The following is a 15,204-nucleotide window of genomic DNA, read 5'->3' as shown; positions in this document are numbered from 1 at the left end:
AGATAGGCAGAAACTGCTTCTCCAATATAAATCCCCGATAACGCATGTAGGCGAAGTCATGGCAACGTTGGCTCGCTTAACTCATGCGCAGAAAACGTCATTGGGTCTAATGGTCGTCTCATGCTGTACTGCACATGTGCAGACCGTCATGTCAAAGGCACTCTTTTGATATAAAGTTGTTTTTGACAAAAATGAAAACGTGTCAGTGTGTCACTTTCACGAGGTTGTAGTAATACCATGTTCAACTACTTAAGACGATGTCTCGACTCCAGGTTGTGCCTTTAGATTTCGAGAAAATGTACAACAAATGAATATTTTTATACTTCTCTCATTGACTTCATAAACCCCAAACCCCGGTCTTGTCTGCTTGGCCTGTTTCGCAAGCGTTCCCAGATGTTGCGCCTCTGGGTTTAGAAACTCTTTGCTAATACTAACCCTTGAAAAAATATCCCGCCCCACGGAAGAATCACTATGGTGACGAGAGTGTTTGGTGGATGTTCTATCAGTGAAACAAAAGGTACGTTCAGTTTTCAACCTTGAAAAGCACCCACATCATGCAACGAATAAAAACGTGTGTTGTTTATGAGCTAACGTTACCAAATCGAAATAAAACAACTGTTTGATGAAGTTTGATAACAAGCTAGCTAACGACGTTAGCTGTTTTTCTTTGCTAGCTGTTTCTCTCTGCTAGCTGCTAGCTTCCACTCTTTCTTGCTAACCCGTCCCTAGCTAGTTTGCTTACTTTCCTGTGTCAACCACAGTAGCTGCACATGCACAAAGTTGGCTTGCTAGCTTTGTGTCATTTGGTTCTTTTCATTATCATATGGACAACATTGCATCTTTGAAATGCAAGCGTTTAACGTTACATATCTGATGTGATATGAATTGTGATATTGTTTGCTATCTTCTTCAGCCCTGTTTTTAATGGAGATGCACACTCTGCATCAGAGACATTCACAGACAGTCAAAGGAAGAAGACCCCTCTTCCCCTGTGCCAACTGGTGGAGGACACAAAAATAAGTCCCTCTAATGTCCCTCATCACCTACTAGAGACCCGTAGGACCCTTACACTTAAACAATTTGATACATCTCAGTCATATATTTAACAGGCTATATTCAGTCAAGAATAATATGTTTATTGTAGTAGAGCGCTAGGGCTAGAACTATAATATGCATGCTCATGATGCTATCTGAGTTACCGTAGCCTACATTATGCAGTGTGTGATTCCTCAGGCGTTTGATAATATTTTCCACTTGTTTTGGGTTTTAATATTTACTTCATTTAGCAAATGCTCTTATCAAGAGCGACTTAGTGCATACATTTTCATACTTTTCCCCCGTACTGGTCCCCCATGGGAATCAAACCCACAACCCTGGCATTGCAAGCATCATGCTCTACCAATTGAGCCACACGGGACTAAGCAGATGGTGAAGACATCTCATTTATATTATACTTTCCAGAAACCTATACCAAACTCAAGAGCAACAGTGCAATCCATGCAGAACCCTCAGCACTTCACTTCAGTGGGTTTAAACTGGGGAAGGATTATCAGAGGACCTTGGTGAGTGAAGCAAAGAGTGTTGACTGTTCCAAGAGAACAAAAGACAAAGCACTGACTTTAGATGGATTGTGCCGATATATGCACTTCATGTACCAGTACATTCTTATACAAGGTGTCATGTAATTCATCTTTGTTTTAATCTTCCTCAGAAACTTATCAACATATCATCTGAAGTGATCAACATTCACATTATCCCCACCCAAACAAAGCACTTCCAAACGAAATATTTAAAAAAGGTGTTTGTTTATTACTATTTGATGTCATGTTATGCATTCCGTCTATGATCTTTGATTCGTATGCGTGTCAGTGTTGATGGTTAATTCCTCCATTTTGATATTCTATGCAGCATCGTCTTGTCCCCGGACTGTCCTACACAGTGAAAGTACACTTCTGTCCTAAAGAATGGCGCTACTTCTACGACTGTATTCGGGTTCATTGCAAGGTTGGAATCCAGTGCTATGTTAATTTCTAATCAAGTTCGCATGCCGTCATGCCTGACAGTGATCTCTTCAACTTCTACTTCTAATCTATTCAACTGTCCATCAAAAGTGGGATTTGCTGTGTTTATGCATCACATGTTGTTTGTTGTCAACGTTTCTCTCCATAGTTGCTGCATGGTAAGCCTGGTCCCAGATCTGTTTGTGCTGTCTTGCAAACTTCTAAGGTCATTGTCACTCCATGGCAAACTGATCTGGAACCAGTCTACTTACTGCTAGGAGGTTCCCTCCTGTTTAGAACTCCAGGAAATGAATGCATCAGGGAGCATTGTTATTCTCTCTCAATCTCTCTCCAGGGGGAAGACAATTTACAGGTACCAGTCCATGCCTACCCCATCATCGATGACTTGCACATCCCAACACACATCACCATACCAGCTGTCCCACTGGGCCAAAGGTGAGGTGAAGTGGACAATCGTGTCTCACTGTGCATCTTTGCCCTTTGAATAGTCTTTAAACCCACCAATGAACCTTCATAAGAGGATTGTACATGAGTTGCATGGCCACTCAAATCCCTTACAGAAAAAACACATAATTTCACATGTGAAATCATGTGTTTTTGGAACACTTCACATATGATCACGTTTCCACACGTGTAGTTTAATTTTATCACATGTTACTTTAAATGTCGCAAGTTATCACATTAACTTCACATAAGATCACATATGATCACATGAAAACATGTGTTTTTGGAACACTTCACATGTGAAATTCATATGTTATTTCCGTAAGGGATAGGCTACAGCTACAGCCTAGTCTGCTAAGTAGTTGCTAAGTGCACCAGTTTCTGAATTAGCCTGCCAGATAAACATGATGAGTGGCAACAAAGGCTTGTTTGAGGAATAAACTCAGTGTGTTATTATGGTCATGTAACGCATCATAAACATTGGTTTTTAATAATCTCTGTTGACACTAACGATGCGGTGAGCAGTCAATATATTAGAGTCCATTTGCACAGTAGATAGCTAATTGTAGTTCTCTAAGTAAGCTGTATGCTGGGGTATATGCTAGGGTCAGTAGTATTTGTCTTGCATGTTCAACAATCTTCAGTCAAAACAATACACTTGGAAAGAGAATACTTAAAAAAAATTCCAAATATAAACATATGTAAGGCCATAGAGATACAATATAATAATTATTTACATTTTACAGATTGTGACACAATCCACTTTCCACAATTTTTTATAGGAGGGCATTTTTATCTCTTGATAAAAATGATTGTCTTTTGAACTGAGTGGCTGGCTGAATTTGATTTAGCTTTACATTTTATTGTAGGTCTCAATGAACATGTAGGCTGTTGTCCTTTCTCTCTGGGGCTGTGTGATATACAGTACCAGTCAAAAGTGTGGACACACCTACTCATTCAAGGGTTTTTCTTTATTTGTAAAAAAAAATAACATTGTAGAATAATAGTGAAGACATCAAAACTATGAAATAACACATATGGAATCATGCAGTAACCAAAAAAGTGATAAACAAATCAAAATATATTTTATATTTAAGATTCTTAAAATAGCCACCCTTTGCCTTGATGACAGCTTTATACACTCTTGGCATTCTCTCAACCAGCTTCACCTGGAATGCTTTTCCAACAGTCTTGAAAGAGTTCCCACATATGCTGAGCACTTGTTGGCTGCTTTTCCTTCACTCTGCCGTCCGACTCATCCCAAACCATCTCAATTGGGTTGAGGTCGGGGGATTGTGGAGGCCAGGTCATCTGATGCAGCACTCCATCACTCTCCTTCTTGGTAAAATAGCCCTTACACAGCCTGGAGGTGGGTTGGGTCATTGTCCTGTTGAAAAACAAATGATAGTCCCACTAAGCCCAAACCAGATTGGATGGTGTATTGCTGCAGAATACTGTGGTAGCCATGCTGGTTAAGTGTGCCTTGAATTCTAAATAAATCACAGACAGTGTCACCAGCAAAGCACCATAACACCTCCTCCTCCATGCTTTATGGTGGGAACTACACATGCGGAGATCATCCGTTCACCAACACCGCGTATCACAAAGACACGGCGGTTTGAACCAAAAATCTCAAATTTGGACTCCAGATCAAAGGACAGATTTCCACCGGTCTAATGTCCATTGCTCGTGTTTCTTGGCCCAAGCAGGTCTCTTATTATTATTGGTGTCCTTTAGTAGTGGTTTCTTTGCAGCAATTCGACCATGAAGGCCTGATTCACACAGTCTCCTCTGAACAGTTGACGTTTAGATGTGTCTGTTACTTGAACTCTGTGAATCATTTATTTGGGTTGCAATTTCTGAGGCTGGTAACTCTAATGAACTTATCCTCTACAGCAGAGGTAACTCTGGGTCTTCTATTCCTGTGGTGGTCCTCATGAGAACCAGTTTCAACGTTCTTGAAATGTTCCGTATTGACTGACCTTCATGTCTTAAAGTAATGATGGACTGTCGTTTCTCTTTGCTTATTTGAGCTGTTCTTGCCATAATATGGACTTGGTCTTTTATCAAATAGGGCTATCTTCTGTATACTCCCCCTACCTTGTCACAACACAACTGATTGGCTCAAACTCATTAAGAAGGAAATAAATTCCACAAATTAACTTTTAACGAGGCACACCTGTTAATTGAAATGCATTCCAGGTGACTACCTCATGAAGCTGGTTGAAAGAATGCCAAGAGTGTGCAAAGCTGTCATCAAGGCAAACGATGGCTATTTGAAGAATCTCAAATATAAAATATATTTTGATTTGTTTAACACTTCTTTGGTTACTACACGTTTCCATATGTGTTATTTCATAGTTTTGATGTCTTCACTATTATTCTACAATGTAAAAAAATAAAGAAAAACCCTTGAATGAGTAGGTGTGTCCAAACTTTGACTGGTGTATATGCTTGTTATCTTTGACCTTTGACCTGTCTTTGACCTTCCAGTGTCAGCCATGTGATCCCTCTGAGCTGCAGCTGTCCCATTGACTTTGAGTTCCAGGTGTACATCATCCAGCCACACAAGGCCTTCTCGGTCCAGCCCCTGTCAGGTAACTCCAATCAGCAGACTTGGTAGCACTTTACATTAGGCCACTGAATAAAGTAGTAATAACACAGTCCTTAACAAGATAGCAACAACATCCTACCTGCTCACTCAGACAGACAGTGAGGAAAACCCCTGTATTATTCTATCTACAGTAGGTATATATTATTTGATTAATGTATTAAGCCTGTGAGTCTATTTGCCAGATATGTATCAATTTATTTTTTTATATTTGATGGTAGGATAATTTCTGGTTCACAATAAGGTTCCAGCTATGTTTTTGTGTTAGTTCCTTGAGGTGATTAGTTAAAACTTTGAACCACATAAAACATTTTTTGCTGGCTCCCAGAGACCCAGACTCACCTGTATAAACTCACGTAATATTATTAGCTGATTACCTAGCCCTGACCTGTGATTCCTCAACATCACCATCATGTCTTGTGTCTGAATTACTGTGGAAAGATGCTCATAGTCTGCAACTGCCACCTTGACACAAAGCAGTCAGGGACTCAGTGCATCTAGCACAGGGGGGAGCTGTGTTGTTTTGTCTCTGGCATGGATGGTGACGCTTTCCAGGCAATGCGTGATGATGGATTTCCGGGGTTACGCAAATAGCCTAGTACTCAGACTGGGTAGAGATGTCTGAAAAAGTATCTCTCTATGTTTCCCATGGTTTGAGGGTATTGAAGTGTTGAGTTTAGGTAGGCCTACGTATTGTTTTCCTTTAACAAATGCGTTACGTTCAAGACCGGTATAATCCTTTGTTTGTGTGTGATTCTAGGAGTGATTCCAGCCAATGGGAAGGTGGAGGTGACCGTCACATTCAGGCCGTTCCAGTATGACACGTCCCAGGTCACTCTACAAGTGGTCATCTCCCAGTTCAATTCCAAACCCTACGTCTGCACCCTCAGCGGGTCCTCCTCGCCCCACCTGCCTCTCAGGTATCTCAGATCCATTTTGAAATGTTACAGGTTAATTCATCAAACATTATATTGAATTATGTCACTTTTACCAGGTCATAGTTACAATGACAAGACTGGTATATATACCAGTCTTTTATTTATATATATATATATATATATATATATGGTCAGCAAAGTTCCTGTTTTCTTGGTTTGTATCACGTTATTGCTTGTTATTTGGTGTCATTGTGAGTTCCATCAATTAATGCACTGAGCCAAATATATTTATTTTACTGATAAGAATGGAAACGTGATTGTTAAGTGGTTACGCACATTTCATAGAGCAACTGCTGAGAGAGAGACCAAGTGCTGCACATGTACTGTATTGAAACTCTCCATCTGCAAACTTTGAAAATGGAAATTGTACAAACATTTAGAGAGATAAAAATGAACCCTTGCAGTGAAGAACCATACAAGTGCATACTGTTCCATTTTCTTATAATCAAATATTTATCTGTTTTTAAGTGTGTATATACCACATTAGGATTTTTACGGTTGATAGATACTTGAATCATTTTTTTTTCTAAATGTTTTATAATGATGCATTCTGTGTATCTACATTTTTCAAAAAATTCACATATATGGTTCTTCTGCACGATTCAAATGACGATGATACCCATTTGTTCCATTGATTTCTGTTCATGGCTAACTTCTTTGTTTAGTCTTGGGCTACAGACTCAAAACCACACACAGTCACTTATACTGATAAACAGGTTGTTCTTGTTTCGAGTCTGTATATAAAATATAAGTTTTGATTCAGTTCCCATGAGAATGGTCTAAGGCACTGCATCGCAGTGCTAACTGTGCCACTAGAGATCCTGGTTCGAATCCAGGCTCTGTCGCAGCCGGCCGCGACCGGGAGACTCATGGGCGGCGCACAATTGGCCCAGCGTCGTCCAGGGTAGGGGAGGGAATGGCCGGCAGGGATGTAGCTCAGTTGATAGAGCATGGCGTTTGCAACGCCAGGGTTGTGGGTTCGATTCCCACGGGGGGGCCAGTATAAAAAATATATATATGTATTCACTAACTGCAAGTCGCTCTGGATAAGAGCGTCTGCTAAATGACTTAAATGTAATGTAAATGTAAAATGGGTGTACTCCATCACTGACAGTGGACGAGTTTTACTCCCCTGTGTTATGACTGAAATAAGTTAATGATTCATCAAGCAAGGGAACTGCAGTCATATCAAAATGCATTGGTATCCAATCCATTCAATGTGTGTGCTTTGGATCAAATATTCCCATGTTTACTTCTCCCTGGACCCGCAATAAAAGTTTATTATTGAAATTTTACTGCAGTGGGCTAAATCAGGGTCACGCAGAGTGTTTCTTGGTAGTCTTAAACAAATCTACTTTGAAACAAAAGTATACACCTCACACACATGGTTATGGGCTTTAAAAAAAGAAGACACCTGTACCATGTCAGATATAGAGTTGAATTGTATTACATTTTGAGTTTGCATCCCAATATTACACATCCCAGAAGACTGAAATATTACAAAACCGTTTGACAGAGAAACACATGATTTTCCACTGGCTTTTTGAAATACTGTTGTGAATTGTGAAATTATAAATAAAATATTAATAACGTTCCACCGATGAGGCCACTAGAGGGCAATTTGGTCATTTGACTGCAGGAAACATGCTACATACATTTATTGGTGTTGTTTCTGACCCAGTCAACAGGAGAAAGACATGGGACATGCAAGAGAAGTTCTGTTTGTTGACAGTCGAGGGCCTCCACCTGTCTCCTTGATACAGCCTCTGACCAAAACCAAGCAGAGGTCAATGCGGACACCTGAAAAGTCAAAGGTAATGCAAGCATTTAACTCCTGCTGTACTTACCAAGGGTGTGTTATTGGATGCTAGCATGCTAGTTAGCTATGGCATCATAGTTAGCTAGCTGAATAAAGTAAGTTGAGTCTATTCCTTGAAACATTGAACCGCTGTAGTTTGCAACAATTCTAATTTCTAAAGTGGAAGTTGGGAGAGTTTTATTCGGGTGTTTCAGTGAAACAATTATAGTTTCTGAGGTGGAAGTTGGGAGAGTTATATTTGGGAGTTGTGGTGAGGGAGGCCCTACTCTCTCCTTTCCCAGATGTTTAGTTCATTTGCTACAGCCTGTCAACTATGCCTCTGCCTATCCCTGTTCTCTCCTCTCCGCACAGGCTACACAAACACCTCACACCGCGTGGCTGCTGCCTCTCTAACCTGGTGGTCCCTGCACGCACCACACACCTGGAGTTCCAGGTCTCAGGCAGCCTCTGGAACTGCCGTTCTGCTGCCAACAAGGCTGACTTCATCCCAGCCTATGCTACCCTCCAGTCCCTCGACTTCCTGGCGCTGACGGAAACATGGATTACATCTGAAAACACTGCTACTCCTACTGCTCTCTCCTCGTCTGACCATGTGTTCTCGCATACCCCGAGAGCATCTGGTCAGAGGGGTGGTGGCACAGGAATCCTCATCTCTCCCAAGTGGACATTCTCAATTTTTCCCCTAACCCATCTGTCTATCTCCTCATTTGAATTCCATGCTGTCACAGTCACTAGCCCATTTAAGCTTAATATCCTTGTCATCTATCGCCCTCCAGGTTCCCTTGGAGAGTTCATCAATGAGCTTGACACCTTGATAAGTTCCTTTCCTGAGGATGGCTCACCCCTCACAGTTTTGGGGGATTTCAACCTCCCTACATCTACATTTGACTCATTTCTCTCTGCCTCCTTCTTTCCACTCCTCTCCTCTTTTGACCTCACCCTCTCACCGTCCCCCCCTACTCACAAGGCAGGCAATACGCTTGACCTCATCTTTACTAGATGCTGCTCTTCTACTAATCTCACTGCAACTCCCCTCCATGTCTCCGACCACTACTTTGTATCCTTTTCTCTCTCGCTCTCCTCCAACACTACTCACTCTGCCCCTACACAGATGGTAATGCGCCGCCGCAACCTTCGCTCTCTCTCTCCCACTACTCTCTCCTCTTCCATCCTATCATCTCTTCCCTCTGCTCAGTCCTTCTCCCTCCAATCTCCTGATTCTGCCTCCTCAACCCTCCTCTCCTCCCTTTCTGCATCCTTTGACTCTCTGTGTCCCCTATCCTCCCGGCCGGCTCGGTCCTCCCCTCCAGCTCCGTGGCTTGATGACTCATTGCGAGCTCACAGAACAGAGCTCCGGGCAGCTGAGCGGAAATGGAAGAAAACTAGACTCCCTGCGGACCTGGCATCTTTTCACTCCCTCCTCTCTACATTCTCTTCATCTGTTTCTGCTGCTAAGGCCACTTTCTACCACTCTAAATTCCAAGCATCTGCCTCTAACCCTAGGAAGCTCTTTGCCACATTCTCCTCCCTGCTGAATCCCCCCCCCCCCACCCCCCCCTCCTCCCTCTCTGTGGATGACTTCGTCAACCACTTTGAAAAGAAGGTTGACGACATCCGATCCTCGTTTGTTAAGTCTAATGACACTGCTGGTCCTGCTCACACTGCCCTACCCTATGCTTTGACTTCTTTCTCCCCTCTCTCTCCAGATAAAATCTCGCGACTTGTGACTGCAGGCCGCCCAACAACCTGCCCGCTTGACCCCATCCCCTCCTCTCTTCTCCAGACCATCTCCGGTGACCTTCTCCCCTACCTCACCTCGCTGATCAACTCATCCTTGACCGCTGGCTATGTCCCTTCCGTCTTCAAGAGAGCGAGAGTTGCACCCCTTCTCAAAAAACCAACACTTGATCCCTCTGATGTCAACAACTACAGACCAGTATCCCTTCTTTCTTTTCTTTCCAAAACTATTGAGCGTGCCGTCTTTAGCCAACTCTCTTGCTATCTCTCTCAGAATGACCTTCTTGACCCAAACCAGTCAGGTTTCAGGACTGGTCATTCAACTGAGACTGCTCTTCTCTGTGTCACGGAGGCTCTCCGCACTGCTAAAGCTAACTCTCTCTCCTCTGCTCTTGTCCTTCTAGACCTGTCTGCTGCCTTTGATACTGTGAACCATCAGATCCTCCTCTCCACCCTCTCCGAGCTGGGCATCTCCGGCGCGGCTCACTCTTGGATTGCGTCCTACCTGACCGGTCGCTCCTACCAAGTGGCGTGGCGAGAAGCTGTCTCCGCACCACGTGCTCTCACCACTGGTGTCCCCCAGGGCTCAGTTCTAGGCCCTCTCCTATTCTCGCTATACACCAAGTCACTTGGCTCTGTCATATCCTCACATGGCCTCTCCTATCATTGCTACGCTGACGATACACAACTAATAATCTCCTTTCCCCCTTCTGATAACCAGGTGGCGAATCGCATCTCTGCATGTCTGGCAGACATATCAGTATGGATGACGGATCACCACCTCAAGCTGAACCTTGGCAAGACGGAGCTGCTCTTCCTCCCGGGGAAGGAGTGCCCGTTCCATGATCTCGCCATCACGGTTGACAACTCCGTTGTGTCCTCCTCCCAGAGTGCGAAGAGCCTTGGCGTGACCCTGGACAACACCGTGTCGTTATCCGCTAACATCAAGGCGGTGACCCGATCCTGCAGGTTCATGCTCTACAACATTCGGAGAGTACGACCCTGCCTTACACAGGAAGCGGCACAGGTCCTAATCCAGGCACTTGTCATCTCCCGTCTGGATTACTGCAACTCGCTGTTGGCTGGGCTCCCTGCCTGTGCCATTAAACCCCTACAACTCATCCAGAATGCCGCTGCCCGTCTGGTGTTCAACCTTCCCAAGTTCTCTCACGTCACCCCGCTCCTCCGCACACTCCACTGGCTTCCAGTTGAAGCTCGCAGCTGTTACAAGACCATGGTGCTTGCCTATGGAGCTGTGAGGGGAACGGCACCTCCGTACCTTCAGGCTCTGATCAGTCCCTACACCCAAACGAGGGCATTGCGTTCATCCACCTCTGGCCTGCTAGCTCCCCTTCCTCTGCGGAAGCATAGTTCCCGCTCAGCCCAGTCAAAACTGTTCGCTGCTCTGGCACCCCAATGGTGGAACAAGCTCCCTCACGGCACCAGGACGGCGGTGTCGCTCACCACCTTCCGGAGACATTTGAAACCCCACCTCTTTAAGGAATACCTGGGATAGGATAAAGTAATCCTTCTACCCCCCCTAAAAAAAATAAAAAAAAAATAAAAAAATTGTAAAGTGGTTATCCCACTGGCTATAGGGTGAATGCACCAATTTGTAAGTCGCTCTGGATAAGAGCGTCTGCTAAATGAGGTAAATGTAAATGTAAATGTGCATTTCCAGAAAGCCTTCTAGCTAACATCACACCTTATTTATCTTGAAAACCCAGCTGCACAGAGATAGAGTCATGCTAGAAATAAACAACAATGGTAGCTACAAGGCTTTTAAGAAACTCACTCCAGTTCATTTAGCAGACATTTAGCAGACCATTTAGCAGACTAAGCGTATTGCAACGCTTCACTGGATCAATCTGAAACTTTGCATACACACTGCTGCCATCTAGTGTCCAAAATCTAAATTGCCCCTAAACAGCATTATTATATTGTGGCCTTTCTCTTACATTTCAAAGATGAAGGAACAAAATAATATATAGAAAACACATGATTTTTTGTTTGTATTATCTTTTCCCAGATCTAATGTGTTGTATTCTCCTACATTCATTTCACATTTTCACAAACTTCAAAGTGTTTCCTTTAAAATGGTATCAAGAATATGCATATCCTTGCTTCAGGTCCTGAGCTACAGGCATTTAGATTTGGGTATGTCATTTTAGGCAAAAGAAAGTGTACGATCCTTAAGAGGTTAATGATATATACCCATTTGATTCTTGAAGAATATAATTATAAATGCCTCATGATCTTAATTCAACTGTCATATGTACCCCATCAGAACCCAAAATAGAAGCTTGTTTTACTCCAATGTGTGTAAACAATGTAAATGTAATGAAAACAACACTGTATAACCTTAAAACATGGTTAAAACTGTAATTTTGATATCATGGATGGCCAGCTCTGTCTGAATTTGAGAGTGGTTATATTTCTCCAGGCCCATCCCTTAGTTTTTTACCAAAAGAGAGGTGGGGTATCCGCTTTGTTATTGTTTCAATTAAGGATTCTAGCTTTAAAAGGTCTCGGTATAATGTTTTCTCCAATACATTCTGAGAACATTAAAAGGGATTCAATTTATACTGTACCTTCCAGCTTTTTTGCTTTGATAACAGGTTTTGCTCTTTAAAGTTGTTCTCACCTGACTGTCTCCATGTTGATTATGTTGTTAAGGCTGATGCAGACGGGTTTTACGTGGGCGATGATTATGGATATTTCCACTGGAATGAAGAACATGGCCATTGGGGTAAGCATTTCACACCTCTGTTGGGTCTTGGTTTAATCATTGTATTACCATTCCTTTATGGAAATGAGAGGATCAAGCTTCTGCTCTCATTCTTTTTACAGAGAGGTGGACCCTAAACAACAACAAGTACAACTATGAGTATGCGTACAAGTATGACCAGGATCAACCTGGTCAAGGGGCCAAATGGGAAATAGAGGCTGGTTCTTCTCAGATTGTCGATGCTCCTGCCCATCTCCCCCTCCCTACTTCCTCTGATCTCCCTCAGCAGAGCCCACAGGAGCAGCCTGGATTCCTCGCAGCATCCCCTTGGCCTCTTGCAAAGTAAGCACTTTGTTCGTTAACACAGCATTGACATCTGCACAGCTACACAATCCACCAGATACATTCATTTTGGGATTTGGAGTGCTATGATTACACTGCCTTTACAGTGAAGTTGATTGAGATGTTGGACCAATGTAATGGAGTTTCAGATTACCTGGATTACCCAGAGTACCTAGATTGAGTTCAGATCTGAAATATAAAGACTGTTTCGTATCCACGGTATGAAGCCTCTTTCCACACATTCTAAACAACCTGGTGTGTTTCCTCTCCTGTAGCGTTGGGACTCTTGAGGAGATGATTGAGATTGCATGGCAGAAGTGTCAGGAGTTTCTGGACTAAACTTCTCTTTCTATACCACTATCTATAGCCCATCTCTCCACCAGTGAAGCCCATCGTGGCTGAGCTGCCCATCTCTCCACCAGTGAAGCCCATCGTGGCTGAGCTGCCCATCTCTCCACCAGTGAAGCCCATCATGGTTGAGCTTCCCATCTCTCCACCAGTGAAGCCCATTGTGGTTGAGCTGCCCATCTCTCCACCAGTGAAGCCCATCGTGGCTGAGCTGCCCATCTCTCCACCAGTGAAGCCCATCATGGTTGAGCTTCCCATCTCTCCACCAGTGAAGCCCATCGTGGCTGAGCTGCCCATCTCTCCACCAGTGAAGCCCATCATGGTTGAGCTTCCCATCTCTCCACCAGTGAAGCCCATCATGGTTGCGCTTCCCATCTCTCCACCAGTGGAGCCCATCGTGGCTGAGCTGCCCATCTCTCCACTAGTGAAGCCTGTCATGTTTGAGTTGCCCATCTCTTCACCAGTGGAGCCTGTCATGTTTGAGCTGCCCATCTCTTCACCAGTGGAGCCCATAGTGGTTGAACGGCCCATCTCTCCACTAGTGAAGCCTGTCATGTTTGAGCTTCCCATCTCTTCACCAGTGAAGCCTGTCATGTTTGAGCTGCCCATCACTTCACCAGTGGAGCCCATCATGGTTGAACGGCCCATCTCTCCAGTGGTAGCTGAGTCTCTTCAGAGATTTGAGGTAGGCTACTCACTCCAAACTGTCCCTTTTAATTTGTAAATCATAGTCCTATTTTAACTGCAATCAGCAATTCTCATGTTTATATTGCTTGTTTATGTCCTTTCCCGGTTTGCCCCACTACCGCAGAAAAATAATCAGCTCAAGGGTCTGAAACAGCAACATAAAAAAAGACAAAAAGACATGGAAACTTCAGTTCCACAGACCAAAACTACTCCACCTCCTCCCTGCCTATCGGATTATTTCCCTTCACCTACACCACAGAGATGCCAAAGGGCCCAGGATTTCTTCAATTCACCTCCACCACAGGGATGCCAATGGCCAAAGGATTTCTTCAATTCACCTCCACCACAGGGATGCCAAAGGGCCCAGGATTTCTTCAATTCACCTCCACCACAGGGTTGCCAAAGGGCCCAGAATTTATTTGATTCACCTCAACCACAGGGTTGCCAAAGGGCCCAGAATGTCTTCCATTCACCTCCACCACAGGGTTTCCAAAGAGCCCAAAATGGCGTTAACCCATATTCAATGAAAGCAGGTGATTATGCTTTAGCTAGCTCACATTTCACACACACACAGAGAGAGAGAGAGAGAGAGAGAGAGAGAGAGAGAGAGAGAGAGAGAGAGAGAGAGAGAGAGAGAGAGAGAGAGAGAGAGAGAGAGAGAGAGAGAGAGAGAGAGAGAGAGAGAGAGAGAGAGAGAGAGAGAGAGAGAGAGAGAGAGAGAGAGAGAGAGAGAGAGAGAGAGAGAGAGAGAGAATTGTCAGCTAGTCATATACCTTATATAACACTGATTTCCATTCGTAACAGGTGCTCCAATTAGCAAATATCCAGGTAGAACTACCAAAGCTGGGCTTGGAATATCAGACACTGCCCTGGCTCACATGCTCAGACCTCTCTCACCGATGTGTGTGCCGGAAGGTAAGTGACCTTTTGGATAGTAAATATCCTCTCTACTCTTGTAATAAGCCTGATTGGGCTGGTGAGCAAAATAATGTCCACCATTGACTACTCTATATCCTAACGGGGTTCAGACTTCAATTAATGTTTTTTTTCTCTAGCACATGGTTTACATTTGGTTAACAATTGATTAAGACTCTCCTGAATTGTGTTCAGATGATGGTGAATGGGACTCTGGTTGGGATCACATGTCCACCCCTGGGACTTCTACATGTGTTGACTCTTCCCCTAGACATTTTAAGGCTTTTTTAGGTACTACATGATTTAATCCAGCTCACCTTTTTGCCACAACAATCCAAATTAATCTATTTTAGTCAATGTAATTCTGAGGTTGATATAAGTGCACCTTTTCAACAGTAAACTATGTTTGTGGTAAGGGATGTCATTAATTTTCTCTTTCTCACATAGGCTATTTTGCCAGAAAAAAAGGATGCAGTGGAGCATAGCATACTTAGAAAAAATAAATAAACTCAAGCATCTTGTGCTTATAATACTTCTTATAAAATCCAATGAGACAAAGTATGCTTATGCCTGTTATTTATTCATTGTAACTACAGTAGATGTTAAACCAGCAC

At 43.5% G+C, this 15,204-nt stretch overlaps 1 protein-coding gene across 1 annotated transcript; it reads left to right on the top strand.

Annotated features, from left to right (window-relative positions):
- Nucleotides 1-257: 257 nt before the first annotated feature.
- Nucleotides 258-12,979, top strand: LOC311112484 (cilia- and flagella-associated protein 221-like; the record flags this gene model as incomplete). Its single annotated transcript, XM_084155619.1, has 12 exons — nt 258-298; nt 914-1,056; nt 1,462-1,562; nt 1,712-1,798; nt 1,909-2,004; nt 2,356-2,456; nt 4,959-5,062; nt 5,837-5,996; nt 7,696-7,828; nt 12,247-12,319; nt 12,421-12,640; nt 12,916-12,979. 12 exons carry the CDS (start codon nt 258-260, stop codon nt 12,977-12,979), a joined length of 1,323 nt encoding a protein of 440 aa, XP_084011745.1.
- Between the last annotated feature and the right edge of the window lie 2,225 nt (nt 12,980-15,204).

The sequence above is a fragment of the Coregonus lavaretus genome (assembly GCF_964263955.1).
Source record: "Coregonus lavaretus genome assembly, chromosome: 38".
Lineage (NCBI taxonomy): Eukaryota > Metazoa > Chordata > Actinopteri > Salmoniformes > Salmonidae > Coregonus > Coregonus lavaretus.
Note: the sequence above shows the minus strand (reverse complement) of the source record. Positions and strands in the feature narration are given on the sequence as shown.